At 34.3% G+C, this 17,979-nt stretch overlaps 3 protein-coding genes across 5 annotated transcripts; 2 read left to right on the forward strand and 1 right to left on the reverse strand.

Moving 5' to 3' along the window:
- Window positions 1-55: 55 nt before the first annotated feature.
- On the forward strand, window positions 56-2,098 carry LOC114882684 (corepressor interacting with RBPJ 1). The gene is made up of 6 exons (XM_029199608.2): window positions 56-244; window positions 337-431; window positions 531-781; window positions 872-998; window positions 1,075-1,206; window positions 1,288-2,098. The coding sequence occupies exons 1-6, from the start codon at window positions 173-175 to the stop codon at window positions 1,967-1,969; spliced, it is 1,359 nt and encodes a 452-aa protein (XP_029055441.2). The 5' UTR covers window positions 56-172; the 3' UTR covers window positions 1,970-2,098.
- Window positions 2,022-7,036, reverse strand: LOC114882683 (ribosomal protein S6 kinase beta-1-like). Of its 2 annotated transcripts, none has more exons than XM_029199606.2 (13): window positions 6,583-7,034; window positions 6,437-6,477; window positions 6,084-6,258; window positions 5,940-6,023; window positions 5,751-5,884; window positions 5,549-5,611; window positions 5,343-5,471; window positions 5,086-5,176; window positions 4,871-4,987; window positions 4,655-4,786; window positions 4,476-4,583; window positions 4,211-4,389; window positions 2,022-4,104 (listed from the first exon to the last, which is right to left on the reverse strand). In XM_029199606.2, exons 1-13 carry the CDS (start codon window positions 6,667-6,669, stop codon window positions 4,032-4,034), a joined length of 1,413 nt encoding a protein of 470 aa, XP_029055439.1. In that variant the 5' UTR covers window positions 6,670-7,034; the 3' UTR covers window positions 2,022-4,031. The 2 variants fall into 2 exon arrangements, with proteins under 2 accessions (XP_029055439.1, XP_029055440.1); XM_029199607.2 differs by having other exon boundaries at window positions 4,035-4,123; window positions 6,583-7,036.
- Window positions 7,037-7,438: 402 nt separating this feature from the next.
- LOC114882708 (pre-mRNA-processing-splicing factor 8) lies at window positions 7,439-17,841 on the forward strand. 2 transcript variants are annotated; one of them, XM_029199656.2, is made up of 25 exons: window positions 7,439-7,672; window positions 8,060-8,294; window positions 8,377-8,545; window positions 8,631-8,795; window positions 8,882-9,097; window positions 9,362-9,700; window positions 9,951-10,056; window positions 10,144-10,672; window positions 10,744-10,970; window positions 11,081-11,407; window positions 11,492-11,698; window positions 11,800-12,090; window positions 12,161-13,989; window positions 14,067-14,214; window positions 14,307-14,596; window positions 14,667-14,858; window positions 14,957-15,151; window positions 15,244-15,415; window positions 15,487-15,774; window positions 15,955-16,148; window positions 16,224-16,605; window positions 16,711-16,914; window positions 16,984-17,108; window positions 17,207-17,361; window positions 17,430-17,841. In XM_029199656.2, exons 2-25 carry the CDS (start codon window positions 8,075-8,077, stop codon window positions 17,582-17,584), a joined length of 7,125 nt encoding a protein of 2,374 aa, XP_029055489.1. In that variant the 5' UTR covers window positions 7,439-7,672; window positions 8,060-8,074; the 3' UTR covers window positions 17,585-17,841. The 2 variants fall into 2 exon arrangements, with proteins under 2 accessions (XP_029055489.1, XP_046141755.1); XM_046285799.1 differs by lacking the exon at window positions 7,439-7,672 and adding an exon at window positions 7,847-7,864.
- Window positions 17,842-17,979: the final 138 nt, after the last annotated feature.

Below are 17,979 nucleotides of genomic sequence, written 5' to 3' on the forward strand. Positions count from 1 at the left end.
TGTGCTAACCTTTCTTGACGGACAGTTAAGGTTGGTTAAGGTTTAGTGGTAAGGGTAGGTGGTAGTAGTACCAGAAAGGTAAATTTTCTACGCGTTGATGTCTATTAAAATCGTTGAAAGAGGAAGAAATAATTAATTAATCGAAACGTACTTATTTATCTAAGAAGACAAAATGGGAAAAGGGTTTAATAATTACATGTGCAAAAAGTTTTTTCATCCAGCATCTCGAGATAACTTAAAACGAGTAAGCATCTTTACTTTCTATGTTTTTGTAGGTTATCTCCGTTTTCTGCAACTAAATTCACCATTTTTTTCATTTTTCCTAATTCTCATTAGGTATGGATGGCTGAACAGCAAGCTGAAGCATATAAGAAGAAACAAGAAGAATTGCGAGTTCAGTATGAAAAAGAACAAGATCTTCATAATAACAAGTAAGATAGTTAATGTGAAATAATTTTACCTTTTTCTTCTCTTTTTTTTTCTTTTTATAACAAAATTATAACGAAATGTTTCTACTCTGTTTGTTATAGAGCTTTATTAAGTAAAGAAAGTAAAGATAAGCTAAGCGTAAACTTCATGTATGAACCACCACCGGGAGCAAAAAAGGAGAGAGAAAAAGAAGATAACGAACCAGAATATAAGTTTGAGTGGCAACGCAAATATAATGCACCACGAGAAAGTTACTGTAAAGGAGATAGCGAAATAAGAGATCAACCGTTTGGTATTCAAGTGCGTAACGTACGTTGTATTAAATGTCACAAGTGGGGACATATAAATACAGGTTTGTATAATTATAACAATAAAATAATAATAAAACACTGATATGCAAACTTGAAGAAAACTAATTCATCTTTACGGGTATAAATTACAGATAAAGAATGTCCTTTGTATAGTCAAGCAATGAGCGTAGTAATGGCAAATAATTCGCAAACCCCGTCAGCTCCAGATGCATTAACGTTGGTTCAACAAATGAGGGAAGATGGTTTAGCGCTTAAAAAGTGAGAGACGAATATTTGTTGTTCTTCAAAGTTAAATTTTGTAATATTTAATAAATGTATTTCATGTTGCGTACAGATCCGCTCTAAGTGCTCAACAACATTTACGAGTTCCTGAGCATGAACATCTTATGGTTTCGGACGATGAGGAACAATCGGAAATCACGTTTTTAAAAACTCTTTCTAAGACAGAAAAGAAAAAATTGCTAAAGTAAGATTCTTCTATATTTATACGACGTGCAATTATTCGAAAAATATTAACGAAATTAATTTGACAAACTATTAATTGCAGGAAATTGCAACAACTTGAAAAAAAAAACAAGAAAGTAGAAAAACAGAAATTAAAGAAACACAAAGTTACGCATAAATATAAAAACTACAATGATAAAGATAGCAATAGCAGTTATAGCAGTGGTATCAATAGCAATAGCAAGAAAAGGAACAGAAGAAGTATTAGTAGTAGTAGTAGTAGTAATAGTAGTAGTAGTAGCAGCAGCAACAGCAGCAGCAGCAGCAGCAGCAGCACTAGCACCAGTAGTAGCAGCAGTGTCAGTAGCACCAGCAGCAGCAGCAGTAGTAGTGGTACCAGTACCAGTTTTGATACAGATAATAATAGTATAAATAATATTGATAATAAAACTTGTAACGGTTATACATCAAACAAGTCCAAAAAAAGGAGAAATCTAGAGAAGAAGAAGAAGAAGAAGAAGAAGAAGAAGAAAGAAAAAGCAGATTCCGTTTCAAATGGTAACGTTAAACATCGTCGAAAGAAAGAAAAAAATAAAGCAAAGAGTCGGAAGGGAGAAAATGAATTTAAATATGAAAGAAAAAATAAACGCAAAAAGTCGCATCAAAGAGATGCAAAGAAAAGGAGAACCAGAGATTCTTTCACTGATAAAAAAAGAAAAATCTCAGAATTCAACGAGGATAAAAGTAAAGATCATGAATCTAAAAAGAAAATAAGACGATTTTAAGATTGTGTTTCTGTATGTTGAAAATATATGATAAATTAGATTAAATGTCGTATACGTATAAGCGCGCACCTATATTTGCTGTTATTACAGAGCGCAAAATACAGAAATAAAATAAAACGTACGCATGTATATTTTTCATCTACTTGCAATAGATAATACGATAGAACATGAACGTAATTGTTAATTTTACTATAATACTAAACTATATAGTGGATTTAAAACATTATTATTTTAAACTTTTGTAACGGTATAACTTTTGATAAATATTTTATGCGGAAAGAAGACGCAAAAAAAATTCTTTAACGACTGTTTCTTCAGATTTCTTCTTACTATTCTAATTATAAAACTGATATTTCATTACATCTAATAATAATATTACTCGTTCAAATAATGTTAGCAATTTCTTTTCTTTTGAAATTGTCTCACAGAAGATAGTAACTTGTTGATAAATGTTTCAACATTATATATACAAAAACGAGGTAAAATCTTCGCTAAATATAGTACAATGTTGCTATTAGATTATTTTAAATAGACATATACGCATACATGTTTAGAATTAGAACGTTCACTTCTTTACGTTACAATATTTTTATAGAAGGTATAGAAGTAAAACGTTCGTTACATTTCGAGTCGAAAGAAACACAACAGAGCATTTTCGTATCTTTCAAATTACATATAATACATGTGTGTATATGTATATATATATATACGTATGTATTTATGCATATATTTATCTTACAAAGTATCAATTTATCACTCTTAATATTTTTCTTTTATAACACAATTAACTATTAACAAGAATTTTTAACTTAGTCACTACACACGCGTGCCTGTGCGAGTGTGCATATATTTTTTCTATGTAAAGTTAAATACTATTCAGCTGGTAGCTGTGAACACTTGGGCAGTTTAATTTTTTTCATATAATTGTCACTTTCACAATAATTATACAAAGTAGAATCGGACTGATTCAGCGAAAAGATATAATAATTCATTGCAATTTATTCACGATTCGGGTGTATCGCTGTCCCTGTCAGAAGTGAAATTAATTCATAGACTCACGTATGCGATGTTATTGATAAACAAAAAAAACCGTACCTTTTTTCTTTTTTTTTTTTTTTCTTTCTCCGATTCTACTGTAAACAATAATCAGCGCAGTTTTTACCTTTTTATCACCTGAAGTGAATTGATTTTATACTAATGGCAGAACAAGACTTTCGAGTTTCTAATTGAATTGAACGCTCTAGTCTACATACATAGACAACATAATCAGCACGAACTCCATCACATTACGTTTATACAAAATATTTAAATTACTTTGGAATGTACGTTTCCATAAACGTTTCTTCTCAAATCATGCGGTGAATTGAAAAAGCAATTAAACAAATTTGTGATTTTTACAAGAAACAAAAAAATAACTCGCAAATAACAGTACATTCTTTGTATTCTTTTTCCCCAACTTTTTAGAAGAATTTTTTGAGATATTCAAATGAAATAATCTTATTGATCTAATCGGTATACATATATATGTACTAACAGTGAACATTTAAAAAATTTGAATTAGTAGTTGCAATGATGGGATATTATTTTACATCAAAAATATTTTTTATATCTTTCAACAGTACAGCGTCCATCTCAAAAAAGAATGTACTTGTTATTATTAGATACCTACATATATTTACATAATGAAAATACATATTTTAAATTCTTTACACCATAAATAATCGTCAGTCACATCAGAACAGGCCTACATAAGATTTGTACAGGAGTAGCACCACTGCTCTATAAGCGTAAACTCCTTTTGACGTTTAGAATCGTGTGTTTCTAAATACACATACGTAAGTAAATTGCGATATTCACTAAATGTGACATTTAGATTATTGAAACAAGAAAAATAAGTAAGCTAGAAAATATTTTTTGGTTCTACCGAGCCTAAAGTGGAAATTCAATATTTTCTCGCATATTTATGTATATAAATCACTAAAAACGATTCGTTAGTTAATTTATATCCATCGTTCGAGCTTTTTTTCTTTTCATCATATCATTTAAACGTACCGCGCGATGGTTAAAAATTGAAAAGTGGACCGATATCTTTCATTTCAGTATCTTCCATATTATTTGAACCTACTACATGATGCCTAGAAATGAAAGAAACAACTGTTTCAAGTAAAAAAGTATAAGTTACAAAGGAAAAATCAATACGATTACATTATACATAAAAAATATTCACAATTCTTTTAGTACCTGTATTGATGAAAATGTGATGACGTACGAAGATGGGCATCGGGTGATCTTGAAGGCAAATTGTGAAGGCTTCCGCTGAATCCTGTACTTAAAAGACCTTTTCGAGGGCTTCTAGCATTTACGACTCTTGGTTGCGCATACATTTCTTCCAGAACACTGGGTGCAACGTATGTAAAGCCCTGTGTGGCCGTTCGATCGAATTCCGTTATGGTTATTTGAATTATTCTTTTGAAATATGAAACATTAACACCGCCTTGTTACCTACTTGAAAAATCATATTAGCAGACTCGCTTAATGTACTTTCAACCGGAGAATCGACAGGAACGGTTGTTGTAAATTGCTCGTCGAACTGTGACGTGTCGTCGGCACTTTTCTAAAAAAACATTGCAACATTTATTTATTTACTATTTCAATTTTTTTTCAATCATAACCAGAAGTACTTACTAACGATGGCTTAAAAGGTGGTTCTAGTTTTTTTGAAATTACATCTTGCCAGTTAATATGTTTAAAAAAATTATGATTCATAATTTGTTCAGCATCTTCTGACCCGGATCCTAGTCTTTGCAAGACTTGTCTCTACAAATTACATACAAACCGGGTTCGTAATATGGATATAGTCATGTAAATGATGTCGCTAAGTGATAAAAATTCTGTTAATACCTTTAATAATCTTCGTATCAAGTCTTTGGCATCGGGTGTTAGGTACAATGGAAGATTTAACTTTCCTCGTAAAATTTTTTCAATTGTTTTTCTTCTGTCATCTCCAGTAAATGGTGGCTGAAAAAAAAACAACAACATATAATCATATTATATTATTGAAACAATACATCTTAAAATATTCTTTTCTTTTTCCGTTCTTCACTTAGTCCATATACCATTCCAGTAAGCATATCAAACATGAGAGCACCCAAACTCCACCAGTCAACCGCTTTTCCGTGTCCACTTCTTGTTAAAATCTCTGGGGCCCTAAATAGATTGGCAATAATAAAAATTACAAGGTATATATTTTCGATTAAATTATTTTCATCTGCCGTTTAACCGTTACTGTTAACGGATTTTTCATCTTATTATTTTACTCGCACGACATCTGATAAGTTATAACGAATACTCGATAAAGTGACTCGTTACTTACATGTATTCTATTGTTCCGCAAAATGTATGCGTCACTGTACCTTCTTGAATATGTTCTTTACATAAACCAAAATCTGTTAATTTAACATGGCCTTCGCCGTCTAACAAAATATTTTCTGGTTTCAGATCTCTGTGAAAGCGATTAACTTAGTTAAATGGGTGCAGTTATATATATTTTAAATAGCATTATTAATAAACATATTATACCTGTATATAATACCCTGATTATGAAGATGTTGTAGCGCAAGTATAATCTCAGACAAATAAAAACTGTCAGCAAAATAGACAAAAGAAACGTTAATCTACATATTTTTAGATTTATTTAATGTATGTATACGCAAGCGTAACGTATATATATATATATATATATATCTTGCTTTAAACATACTTGACAAATCAGATAACTTACCAAGCTGTATCCTCTAAGAAAATGCCTTCTCTATCTAAATATGTAAAAAGCTCTCCGCCGCAAAGATATTCCAAAATTAAATATAATTTACCACCAGTTTGAAATGCATACATTAAATTTACAATGAACGGATGCTGTAACAAGAATATCATAAATATTTCATTGTTATTTATAACAGATTTTACTCACTTTTACAGCTTCTAAGATATTTCTTTCCGCTTTTGTGTGGGCTGTATCTTTCTGATTTCGTATGATAGACGCTTTTCTTAATACCTGAGAGAAGATGGAACTATAAAGCTTTTTAAATATGTGTACAGATGTGAAAATAATTACCTTCATAGCAAAGATACCACCTTTATCCTTCCCTGTAACTTTTTTAACTTGAAAAACTTTGCCATATCCACCTTCTCCTAGAATTTTGCACAGTTCAAAATCTTGAGGTCCAGTTTTTTCTTGACCTATGTTTACATTTTGTTCTGATAATTGAACTCTTTCCAAGTCGTCGGATCTGTGACAAAAAGAAAAAAAAAAAGAAAGAATGTACGCTTTCTCTTAAAAGAAAAACTGGCTAAAGAACAAAGAAACATTTCGTAGTACGTATAAGGTAATGTCATTATCTTATAAACAATATACAATTTAATTATGAAACTAAAATGTTACATACTTTAGGATTCTTTAATACTTACTCTAATATGGTATTTACATTTGCAGCATGATTATAGGCATCCTAAAACAAATAAAATAACAACAACAAAAAACAAAAAACAAATGAATAGTATAATAATAGTGAGAAAAATTTGATGGAAAACAAAAAATTTATTAAGAAACGAACTTCTCTGCTTTCAACGATATCATCATCTGACTCGTCTTGATTTACGGAATCTCCTTCGTGTAATTCTATATCAAATACTCCAGCCATTCTTTCTATACTGTAATCACATTTAAAACCTTTTCTCGTCGATAGTTTTAATTGATCGTAATAAGTTCAAATAACGTAGATGCCTACGTATGTGCGTAAACGTGATAGTATGTTAGTTCTCTTTATTTGCGTGTTCTGCACTGATTTTCTGATGAATAGATTGAACTGTCTATAATCGTAAATAAAAAATTCTACGTGAAATTACATTTAATATCGTAAGAGGTACTTATATGTTACTTTATTATTATTATTATTTTTTTTTAATGATTAGACAGAAATGTGCAAAATTTTGAAATAAAACACGATGCAAATACTCCAACTAAGTAACAATGTATAGACTAGCGCGAATGCTACTTTAATTGAGCATGAAACATGTACGAGAACCGTAGAAACTTTTAAAGTTGGAAACGAAAATGTAAATGTAAGATTCGCATTAATATTACCTATTTATACATAAGTACATAAGTGGTGTTTTCTTTCGATCGTAATTTTGTTTATTGTTTCTTCTATTAATTTGTATCTTACGTTATACATATACATTATATACATTAATGAAAAATTCAATTTTCATAATTGATTTTTTTTGTTCATGTTTAATCAAATGTACTTAATTAGTCAACTTTAGAGTATGGTACTTTTATTTAACTAAAAATAATTGTATAATAGATAAAATCTTATTCAAATTATTTCAAATAAATATGTTATCCAGTTGAAAACGCACAAGAAATGTAAAATCTTGTTACCGCGCCATCTATTCAGTATCATCAAAGTTGTATGTAAATGGTTGTAAAAGTGATAAAAACGTCCAACTAGCCTCGTAACTGTTCACAACTAAAAGTTGGGTTACGGAGAAAAACGTTTTCTTAATTTGCGCCATAATAACGTAGCACGACTTAAAGCAATCTTAATATTATCGTTTTGTCTATCTGTGGTTATAATAAGTTGCATTTAATGTATTATCGAGTTGGTGCAACGATTATGTTTGATTTCGTATAAAGTCGATGTAAGTTAACAAGCATCAACATCATTTTTTTTTGAAACGTTATAAAAGGCAGTTATATATGTATATATATTTAGGTCGGTATTTACTGCAAACAATATTTAAATGTGGTTCAAATATACGTTACTTTAGTAATAAAATTTTCGTTTCACGGAAAACACCTTAAATTCTAATCAGTTATTAATACTTTCCCAGGTGTGGTTTATATTATACCACTTTTCTGTTACTGCAGATAGTTGTAAATTAAAAATTTTAAGTAAATCGTTATTATTTTGAAATTTTCTTCATAAATTTCAAACATGTTTATTTTTAACGTATTATACATACATATATTTCGATTGGACTATTTGCATCTTATAAATGCTTATTAAATATTATTTTTCTTTTTAGAAATATACTTGAAAAATGTCGATTCCACCATACTTATTGGGTCCAAATCCATGGGCAACCATGATGGCCCAACAACAGGCCCATGCTCAGTTAGCCGCAGCTCAGGCTCATGCTCAAGCAGCTGTACACGCGCAAGCTGCGCATCATGCTCACATGCAAGCCATAGCAGGACCGCCGTTACCACAAATGCCGAAGCAACCTGAAGTTTTATCAGAAGACAAGTTACAAGAAAAAGGTAGATTTTCAATTCAATTTTACTACTTTGGAAAAATGTTTACAGAGAATATGGATTTAGTTTATCTTTTAATTGTTTATAGCTCAAAAGTGGCAACAACTTCAATCAAAAAGATTTGCAGAAAAAAGAAAATTTGGGTTTGTGGATGCACAAAAAGAAGATATGCCACCGGAACATATAAGAAAAATTATTAGAGATCACGGAGATATGAGTAGCAGGAAATATAGACACGATAAACGTGTTTATTTAGGGTATGTAATCGTTTATTAGTTGAAAAAAAAAGAGAGAGAGAGAGAGAAATCGAGTAATTTCGTAATTCCGTTAATTTTTTTCTAGAGCATTAAAATATATGCCTCATGCTGTTATGAAGCTTTTAGAAAATATGCCTATGCCTTGGGAACAAATTCGAGATGTAAAAGTTCTGTATCATATCACAGGTGCAATTACGTTTGTAAATGAAATTCCATGGGTTATAGAACCTGTGTATATCGCTCAGTGGGGGTAAGATAAGAAAAATATATTATTATTCATTTGTTTTTATCTGAATGTTGAGCGAATAAGAAATTTTCTTTTCTCGGTACATTCAGTACAATGTGGATTATGATGCGACGTGAGAAAAGGGATCGTAGACATTTCAAAAGAATGAGATTTCCGCCATTCGATGACGAGGAACCTCCGCTAGATTATGCGGACAATGTTTTGGATGTAGAACCATTAGAGGCCATTCAAATCGAACTTGATTCGGAAGAAGATGAATCTGTGGCATCATGGTTTTATGAACACAAACCACTCGTTGGTACTAAGTGAGTGATTGCAACTATATTATAACATTTCCCCCCGTTGATATAATTAGGTGTTCTTTTATGATGAATCGCGTAGGGGTCCTGAAATCAACTAACATGTGAGTTGATAGCTGTAGTAATTTGGTAGTCTTATCCGAGATAGGTACTACAGGTTGCTATCAGCCGGACAAAACGCTTTACTGAATGATCATCTCGCACGATTGTATTAGGAAATAAATATATTATTTGAGAAGAGTTATTAATTGGCGATATATGTTATTGCAGGCATGTAAACGGATCGACTTATCGAAGATGGAATTTGACTTTACCACAGATGGCAACTTTATATCGCTTGGCGAATCAATTGTTAACTGACCTAGTAGATCAAAACTTTTTCTATCTTTTTGATCCAAAATCATTTTTCACCGCAAAGGCGTTAAATATGGCTATACCGGGTGGTCCAAAGTTCGAACCACTGGTGAAAGATTCAAATGCAGCTGACGAAGATTGGAACGAGTTTAACGACATAAATAAAATTATCATTCGACAGCCTATAAGGACAGAATATCGCATCGCATTTCCTTATTTGTACAATAATATGCCGCATTTTGTGCATTTATCGTGGCAAGTATTAGAATCAATGATTTGTAATATTTTCAAGTTCCACGCCAGTTTTAAGACTAATCGTATTTTAGTATATTAAAGCCTTACTAGCGGTGTGGTAAAGAAAAGAATTGGTGATTGTTATTCGTATCCTTTATAAAGCATAGAAGGAAACTGCTGATATCACCTACAGAAACTGCTGTTTACCGTGTATAATTCTCCGACGATCGATGGCTGTTGTTCTCTAATTTTTTCTTTCTTTTCACAATAGGTACCATGCACCAAACGTTGTTTACATAAAAACGGAAGATCCTGATTTACCTGCTTTTTATTTCGATCCATTGATCAATCCTATTTCTCATAGAAATTCGTTGAAGGTAAATTTTTAGAGATACTCTTGTATTAAAAAGAAATATATATATAAATAAATGAATAACGAAATAATGAATAGCGATATTTTTTAGACCGTGGAACCACAAATCGAAGACGACGAAGATTTTGTACTGTCAGAGGAAGTACAACCATTCCTTCAGGAAACTCCTTTATATACAGACAATACCGCGAACGGAATTGCTTTATTATGGGCACCTAGACCATTTAATACTCGTTCCGGTAGAACGAGAAGAGCTATCGACATTCCGTTAGTGAAATCGTGGTACAGAGAGCATTGCCCACCCGGCCAACCTGTTAAAGTTCGCGTCAGTTACCAAAAGTTGTTGAAATACTTTGTATTGAATGCCTTGAAGCATAGACCTCCGAAACCACAGAAGAAACGTTATTTATTCCGATCGTTCAAATCAACGAAATTTTTCCAAACCACTACGATAGATTGGGTCGAAGCTGGTTTACAAGTATGCCGACAAGGATATAATATGTTGAATTTACTGATTCATAGAAAAAATTTAAACTACCTTCATTTAGATTACAATTTCAACTTGAAGCCGGTTAAAACGTTGACAACAAAAGAGAGAAAAAAATCTAGATTCGGAAATGGTGAGTACAGTGGATTTAAGGTGGATTTATGGTATATGGTTAGGTTAACGTTTAATTTTATGTTTTTGCAGCTTTCCATTTGTGTCGCGAGATTCTTCGTTTGACAAAACTGATTATCGACTCTCACGTTCAGTATCGTTTAAATAACGTTGATGCGTTTCAACTCGCGGATGGATTACAGTACATTTTTGCTCATGTTGGCCAGTTGACTGGAATGTATCGATATAAGTATAAACTGATGAGACAGATTAGAATGTGCAAAGATTTGAAACATTTGATATATTATCGTTTCAATACGGTAAGTATCGTAAACTAAAATATTGTTAATTTAATAGAAGAAAAAAAAAAGAAAAAAAAAAAAATGAAGAGTGTGCGATAAACGATTGAATATCGATAATACGTGTATAGGGTCCTGTCGGAAAAGGTCCTGGATGCGGATTTTGGGCACCTGGTTGGAGAGTATGGCTCTTCTTCATGAGAGGAATTACACCGTTGTTAGAAAGATGGTTAGGGAACTTGCTGTCTAGGCAATTCGAGGGTCGTCATTCAAAGGGTGTTGCTAAAACTGTAACGAAGCAACGAGTAGAATCACATTTTGATCTTGAATTGAGAGCATCGGTAATGCACGATATCGTGGATATGATGCCAGAAGGAATCAAGCAAAATAAAGCGCGAACAATACTTCAGCACCTTAGCGAAGCATGGAGGTGTTGGAAAGCGAATATCCCTTGGAAAGTTGGTATTATTTATTATTTATTATTATATTTTTTTCTTCTTCATTTGCGGAGAGATATAGATTTTTATAATCGATTCTTACAGGTTCCTGGATTACCGATACCGATCGAAAATATGATCCTTCGTTACGTTAAAATGAAAGCAGATTGGTGGACTAATACCGCGCATTACAATCGCGAACGTATTAGACGCGGAGCAACTGTGGATAAAACTGTCTGTAAGAAGAATCTTGGACGTCTGACGCGACTTTATCTTAAAGCTGAACAAGAACGACAACACAATTATTTGAAGGTACCAAAGTTTATTATTAACGTAATTAACGTAATTAACGTAATTAACGTAATTAACGGAATGTTCTAATGTTGTTCGAATTGCTTCTCTGCACACAACAGGATGGTCCGTATATTTCTCCGGAGGAAGCTGTAGCTATATATACCACGACCGTACATTGGTTAGAATCGAGAAGATTTGCTCCTATACCTTTTCCACCATTATCTTACAAACACGATACCAAACTGTTGATATTAGCTTTGGAACGATTGAAGGAAGCATACAGCGTCAAGTCAAGATTGAATCAAAGCCAACGCGAAGAACTTGGTTTGATAGAACAAGCATACGATAATCCGCACGAAGCTCTGTCTAGAATTAAACGACATCTTTTGACGCAAAGAGCGTTCAAAGAGGTAATTTAAAATATAGAAAGAAAAATTAAGAAAGGAAAAGTATTATAATATCGATTGGGTTTTTTTGTAGGTTGGAATAGAATTCATGGACCTTTACAGCCATTTGATTCCCGTTTACGACGTCGAACCGCTCGAGAAGATCACAGATGCTTATCTGGACCAGTATTTGTGGTACGAAGCGGATAAACGAAGATTGTTCCCACCGTGGGTGAAGCCGTCGGATACGGAACCACCTCCGTTATTGGTGTATAAATGGTGTCAGGGTATCAATAATTTGCAAGACGTTTGGGACGTTAGCGAGGGTGAATGTAACGTCTTGTTGGAATCAAAGTTTGAGAAACTTTATGAAAAAATTGATCTTACGTTGTTAAACAGGCTCCTTCGATTGATCGTTGATCACAACATAGCCGATTATATGACTGCAAAGAACAACGTTGTCATAAATTACAAGGACATGAACCATACAAACAGTTACGGAATAATTCGAGGATTACAGTTTGCTTCGTTTATAGCGCAGTACTACGGATTGGTATTAGACCTGCTGGTTCTTGGATTACAAAGGGCCAGCGAAATGGCCGGCCCTCCTCAAATGCCAAATGATTTTTTGACCTTTCAAGACGTAGCTTCGGAAACGGCCCATCCGATCAGATTATATTGCAGATACGTGGACAGGATACATTTGTTTTTGAGATTTTCCGCGGACGAAGCGAGGGATCTGATCCAGAGATATCTTACCGAGCATCCAGATCCTAACAACGAAAACATCGTTGGTTACAATAATAAAAAATGTTGGCCCCGAGACGCGCGAATGCGATTGATGAAGCACGACGTTAATTTAGGCCGTGCCGTGTTTTGGGACATTAAGAACCGTTTGCCTCGTTCCACGACCACGATACAATGGGAGAATAGTTTCGTTAGCGTCTACAGTAAAGACAATCCAAATTTGTTATTCAACATGAGCGGATTCGAGTGTAGGATCTTACCAAAATGTAGAACGACCCACGAAGAGTTTACGCATAGAGACGGTGTGTGGAACTTGCAAAATGAAATCACAAAAGAGAGAACGGCTCAATGTTTCTTAAGGGTCGACGACGAAAGTCTCCAACGATTTCACAACAGAGTTAGACAAATTCTGATGGCCTCCGGTTCGACAACCTTCACAAAGATCGTTAACAAATGGAACACGGCATTGATCGGATTGATGACTTATTTCCGCGAGGCTGTGGTAAACACCCAAGAACTTTTAGATCTGTTGGTCAAGTGTGAAAATAAAATCCAAACGCGTATCAAGATCGGGCTCAACTCGAAAATGCCCTCCCGTTTTCCACCGGTAGTGTTTTATACGCCGAAAGAACTCGGCGGACTTGGTATGCTTTCAATGGGGCACGTACTTATACCTCAGTCCGATTTACGATGGTCGAAACAAACGGACGTCGGGATCACGCATTTCCGTTCGGGTATGAGCCACGACGAGGATCAACTAATTCCGAATTTGTATCGATACATTCAACCGTGGGAGTCCGAGTTTATAGATTCGCAACGAGTATGGGCGGAATACGCGTTAAAGCGTCAAGAAGCGAATGCACAAAATCGTAGACTGACCTTGGAAGATTTGGAAGATAGTTGGGATCGTGGTATTCCTCGAATAAATACGTTGTTCCAAAAAGACAGACATACTCTCGCATATGACAAAGGTTGGAGGATACGTACAGAATTTAAACAGTATCAAGTGTTGAAACAAAATCCATTCTGGTGGACTCATCAACGACACGACGGTAAACTCTGGAACCTGAATAATTACAGAACGGATATGATACAAGCTCTCGGCGGTGTCGAGGGTATTTTGGAGCATACGTTGTTCAAGGGAACTTATTTTCCAACTTGGGAGGGTCTTTTCTGGTGAGAAATAATATCTCTTTCCATCTCTTCTTCAAAAGAAACAATTTCATTTATTTCATTTTATTTTATTTTATTAGGGAAAAGGCTTCCGGATTCGAAGAATCTATGAAATACAAGAAATTAACAAACGCTCAAAGATCGGGTTTAAATCAAATTCCAAATCGTCGATTTACTTTGTGGTGGTCACCGACTATTAACAGAGCAAACGTATACGTCGGTTTTCAGGTAGCTATTGAAAATGATTCGATTCGATTCGTTTCAATCGTTTAATTAGCAAAAACGATTAGTTTAATTGTTTATTTATTTATTTGATGTAGGTGCAATTGGATTTGACAGGAATATTTATGCACGGTAAAATTCCAACTTTAAAGATTTCCCTGATTCAAATATTCCGTGCACATTTATGGCAAAAAGTACACGAGTCGATCGTAATGGATCTCTGTCAGGTATTTGATCAGGAATTGGACGCATTAGAAATCGAGACTGTTCAAAAGGAAACTATACATCCTAGAAAATCGTATAAAATGAACTCTTCTTGTGCCGATATTTTGCTTTTCTCCGCTTATAAATGGAACGTTTCTAGACCATCTTTACTCGCAGATTCAAAGTAAGTAGCAACGTTAATTTTCTTCAAATTTATTGCGTTACATTCGAAGCTAAATTTTGCTATATTTCAGAGATCTTATGGATAACACTACTACGCAAAAGTATTGGATAGATGTTCAACTTAGGTGGGGAGATTACGATTCTCACGATATCGAAAGATACGCTAGAGCGAAATTTTTGGATTACACAACAGACAACATGTCTATTTATCCATCACCGACAGGATTACTGATCGCTATTGATTTGGCGTATAATTTACATAGGTGGGTATTTCACTGTTTCAACATTTCTTCTTTACGAAAAATCAATTGGCGTAAACTCGTTGTAAACTCGTTGTTGTTGTTGTTGTTGTTGTTGTCAGCGCGTATGGCAACTGGTTTCCAGGATGCAAACCTCTTATACAGCAAGCAATGGCAAAAATAATGAAAGCTAATCCGGCTTTGTACGTACTGCGAGAACGTATCAGGAAAGCATTGCAGCTTTACTCTTCGGAACCTACAGAACCATATCTGTCCTCGCAAAATTATGGAGAACTCTTTTCGAATCAAATTATTTGGTATTATACTTTTTTATCTTTTTATCTTTTTATATTTTGAAATATTCGTTCAAAGTTCTGATATCGATCGATTAATATATTTTTTTTATTAGGTTCGTCGATGATACTAACGTTTATCGTGTCACGATACACAAAACATTCGAGGGTAACTTAACCACAAAGCCTATAAATGGGGCGATCTTTATTTTTAATCCTCGTACTGGTCAACTATTCTTGAAGATTATTCATACTTCTGTTTGGGCTGGACAGAAGCGTTTAGGTCAAGTACGTAAATTGTATTCGATCGCGAATCCTACGATCGAGTTTTATTGTAACTTGACATTGTTTCGTTGCAGTTGGCAAAGTGGAAAACCGCCGAGGAGGTAGCTGCACTTATTCGATCGTTACCGGTAGAAGAACAACCAAAGCAAATTATAGTAACCAGAAAGGGAATGTTGGATCCTTTGGAGGTCCATTTGCTCGATTTTCCTAATATCGTTATCAAAGGTTCGGAGCTTCAGTTACCGTTCCAGGCTTGCTTGAAGGTCGAAAAGTTTGGCGATTTAATTTTGAAAGCAACAGAACCGCAAATGGTGTTGTTCAATTTATACGACGATTGGTTGAAAACCATCTCATCTTATACGGTAATGTGTCCATCGTTTATTTTTGGGTCGTTTCGTTTCGTTTCGTTTCGTTTCGTTTCGTTTCGTTTCGTTTCGTTTCGTTTCGTTTCGTTTCGTTTCGTTTCGTTTCGTTTCGTTTCGTTTCGTTTCGTTTTCTTTCAAAGTATCAAAATTTATGTAGCAGTATTTTTCATCACACAGGCATTCTCACGTTTGATACTGATCCTCCGTGCGTTGCACGTTAACACCGAGAGAACAAAAGTTGTGTTAAAACCTGACAAGACAACGATCACGGAACCCCATCACATATGGCCCTCTTTAACGGATGACGAATGGATTAAAGTCGAAGTACAGTTAAAAGATCTTATACTGGCAGATTATGGTAAAAAGAATAAGTACGTATCGTGCTGTCATGTTATTGTATGAACATAAGAAGCATATACATACTTAAAAATATGATTGTTTTTCAGTGTAAACGTTGCATCATTGACTCAATCGGAAATTCGAGATATCATTTTGGGCATGGAAATTAGCGCGCCGTCCGCGCAACGTCAGCAAATCGCTGAAATTGAGAAACAAACGAAAGAACAATCGCAGCTTACAGCAACCACTACAAGGACGGTAAACAAGCACGGAGATGAAATTATTACAGCTACAACCTCCAACTATGAAACGCAAACGTTCAGTTCGAAAACCGAATGGCGAGTAAGAGCGATTTCTGCCACAAATTTGCATCTCAGAACGAATCATATATACGTATCGTCAGACGATATCAAAGAAACCGGTTACACTTATATTTTGCCGAAGAACGTACTGAAAAAGTTTGTTACAATTTCAGATCTGCGAGCACAGGTATATACATTTATACGTTTGATCAAAGTTGTTGTACATAACAAGTTGTACCTACAGACGCGCGTAATCATTTGTTTGTTGGTCTCTGTTGGTTTGTTAACGTAGATCGCGGGATACTTGTACGGTATTAGTCCACCTGACAATCCGCAAGTTAAAGAAATTCGATGTATAGTTATGGCTCCACAATGGGGAACTCATCAAACGGTTCACTTGCCTAACACGCTTCCAAATCACCAGTATCTCAAAGAAATGGAACCTCTTGGTTGGATACATACTCAACCGAACGAGTTGCCGCAATTATCGCCACAGGTTTGTTTCTAACGTGCTCGCTTTTCTTGCCGTTCTTATTCTCACTTCTTTTTTATGATTCTTTTTTAGGATATATCTACTCACGCTAGAATAATGGCAGAAAATCCAATTTGGGATGGAGAAAAGACTATCGTGATTACTTGCAGTTTTACTCCAGGATCTTGTTCCCTTACGGCATATAAGTTAACACCTAGGTTTGTATTTATCGCGTCTTGTCTTTCTATGTTTTTAAAAGTATCACTTTCCTTCCTTCCTTCCTTCCTTCCTTTATTACACTCGATGTTTGTTTCAGTGGCTTTGAATGGGGAAAACAAAATACTGACAAAGGAAATAATCCTAAAGGTTATTTGCCTAGCCATTACGAAAAAGTACAAATGCTGTTGTCCGATCGTTTCCTCGGTTTCTTCATGGTTCCGAGTCAAGGATCGTGGAATTACAATTTTATGGGTAAGAATGAAAGTTGCTTGACAACTGGGTACGATTAATGCGATGATTAATTTTTTTCTCGATAATAGGAGTAAGACACGATCCGAACATGAAATACGAACTACAACTGGCGAATCCAAAAGAATTTTATCACGAGATTCATAGACCTGCCCATTTTTTGAATTTCTCCAGTTTGGAGGATGGTGAGGGAGTCGGGGCTGATCGAGAAGACGTGTTTGCCTAAAGAAGAAAGGTTTGAAAAAGCCAATCATTATCGTGTTTACAAAGATGCATAACTTTTTTCATTCTGTCTTTTTTTCTCTTTTCTTTTTTCTGCTTATAAGGGATACGTAGAAAAGAGAGAAATAGAAGCTTTTTAAACGCGAGTAATTCATGTACGTGTAGTTAGGTGATTTCATGATTATGGATCTCCAACATGTTAACATGTAAACATGTAATTAAGAGACGATGTAGTATTATTATTATGTCGGACATTAATTATTTTGTACTATATTTTAATATCCCTTTATAATAAAATACATGTATACTGTGTGCGTGTTGGATGTATGCGCTCGCTCGCTCGCATGCACGCGCGTGTACGCATGTACGCATGTACGATGTGTGTATGCGAATTAGGTA

Source organism: Osmia bicornis, chromosome 5 (genome assembly GCF_907164935.1).
Source record: "Osmia bicornis bicornis chromosome 5, iOsmBic2.1, whole genome shotgun sequence".
NCBI lineage: Eukaryota > Metazoa > Arthropoda > Insecta > Hymenoptera > Megachilidae > Osmia > Osmia bicornis.

Excerpts from the sequence above, each read along its gene's own strand:
- LOC114882708 (XM_029199656.2), top strand. The coding sequence starts at position 8,075 with ATGTCGATTCCACCATACTTATTGGGTCCAAATCCATGGGCAACCATG. Across the intron at positions 9,701-9,950 it reads CATTTTGTGCATTTATCGTG|GTACCATGCACCAAACGTTG; the intron begins GCAAGTATTAGA and ends TTTTCACAATAG. Across the intron at positions 16,606-16,710 it reads TTTCAGATCTGCGAGCACAG|ATCGCGGGATACTTGTACGG; the intron begins GTATATACATTT and ends TTGTTAACGTAG.
- LOC114882683 (XM_029199606.2), bottom strand. The coding sequence starts at position 6,669 with ATGGCTGGAGTATTTGATATAGAATTACACGAAGGAGATTCCGTAAAT. Across the intron at positions 5,885-5,939 it reads ATATCTTAGAAGCTGTAAAA|CATCCGTTCATTGTAAATTT; the intron begins GTGAGTAAAATC and ends TTCTTGTTACAG. Across the intron at positions 5,177-5,342 it reads TGCGGAACAATAGAATACAT|GGCCCCAGAGATTTTAACAA; the intron begins GTAAGTAACGAG and ends CAATCTATTTAG.
- LOC114882684 (XM_029199608.2), top strand. The coding sequence starts at position 173 with ATGGGAAAAGGGTTTAATAATTACATGTGCAAAAAGTTTTTTCATCCA. Across the intron at positions 782-871 it reads GTGGGGACATATAAATACAG|ATAAAGAATGTCCTTTGTAT; the intron begins GTTTGTATAATT and ends TATAAATTACAG. Across the intron at positions 999-1,074 it reads GATGGTTTAGCGCTTAAAAA|ATCCGCTCTAAGTGCTCAAC; the intron begins GTGAGAGACGAA and ends TGTTGCGTACAG.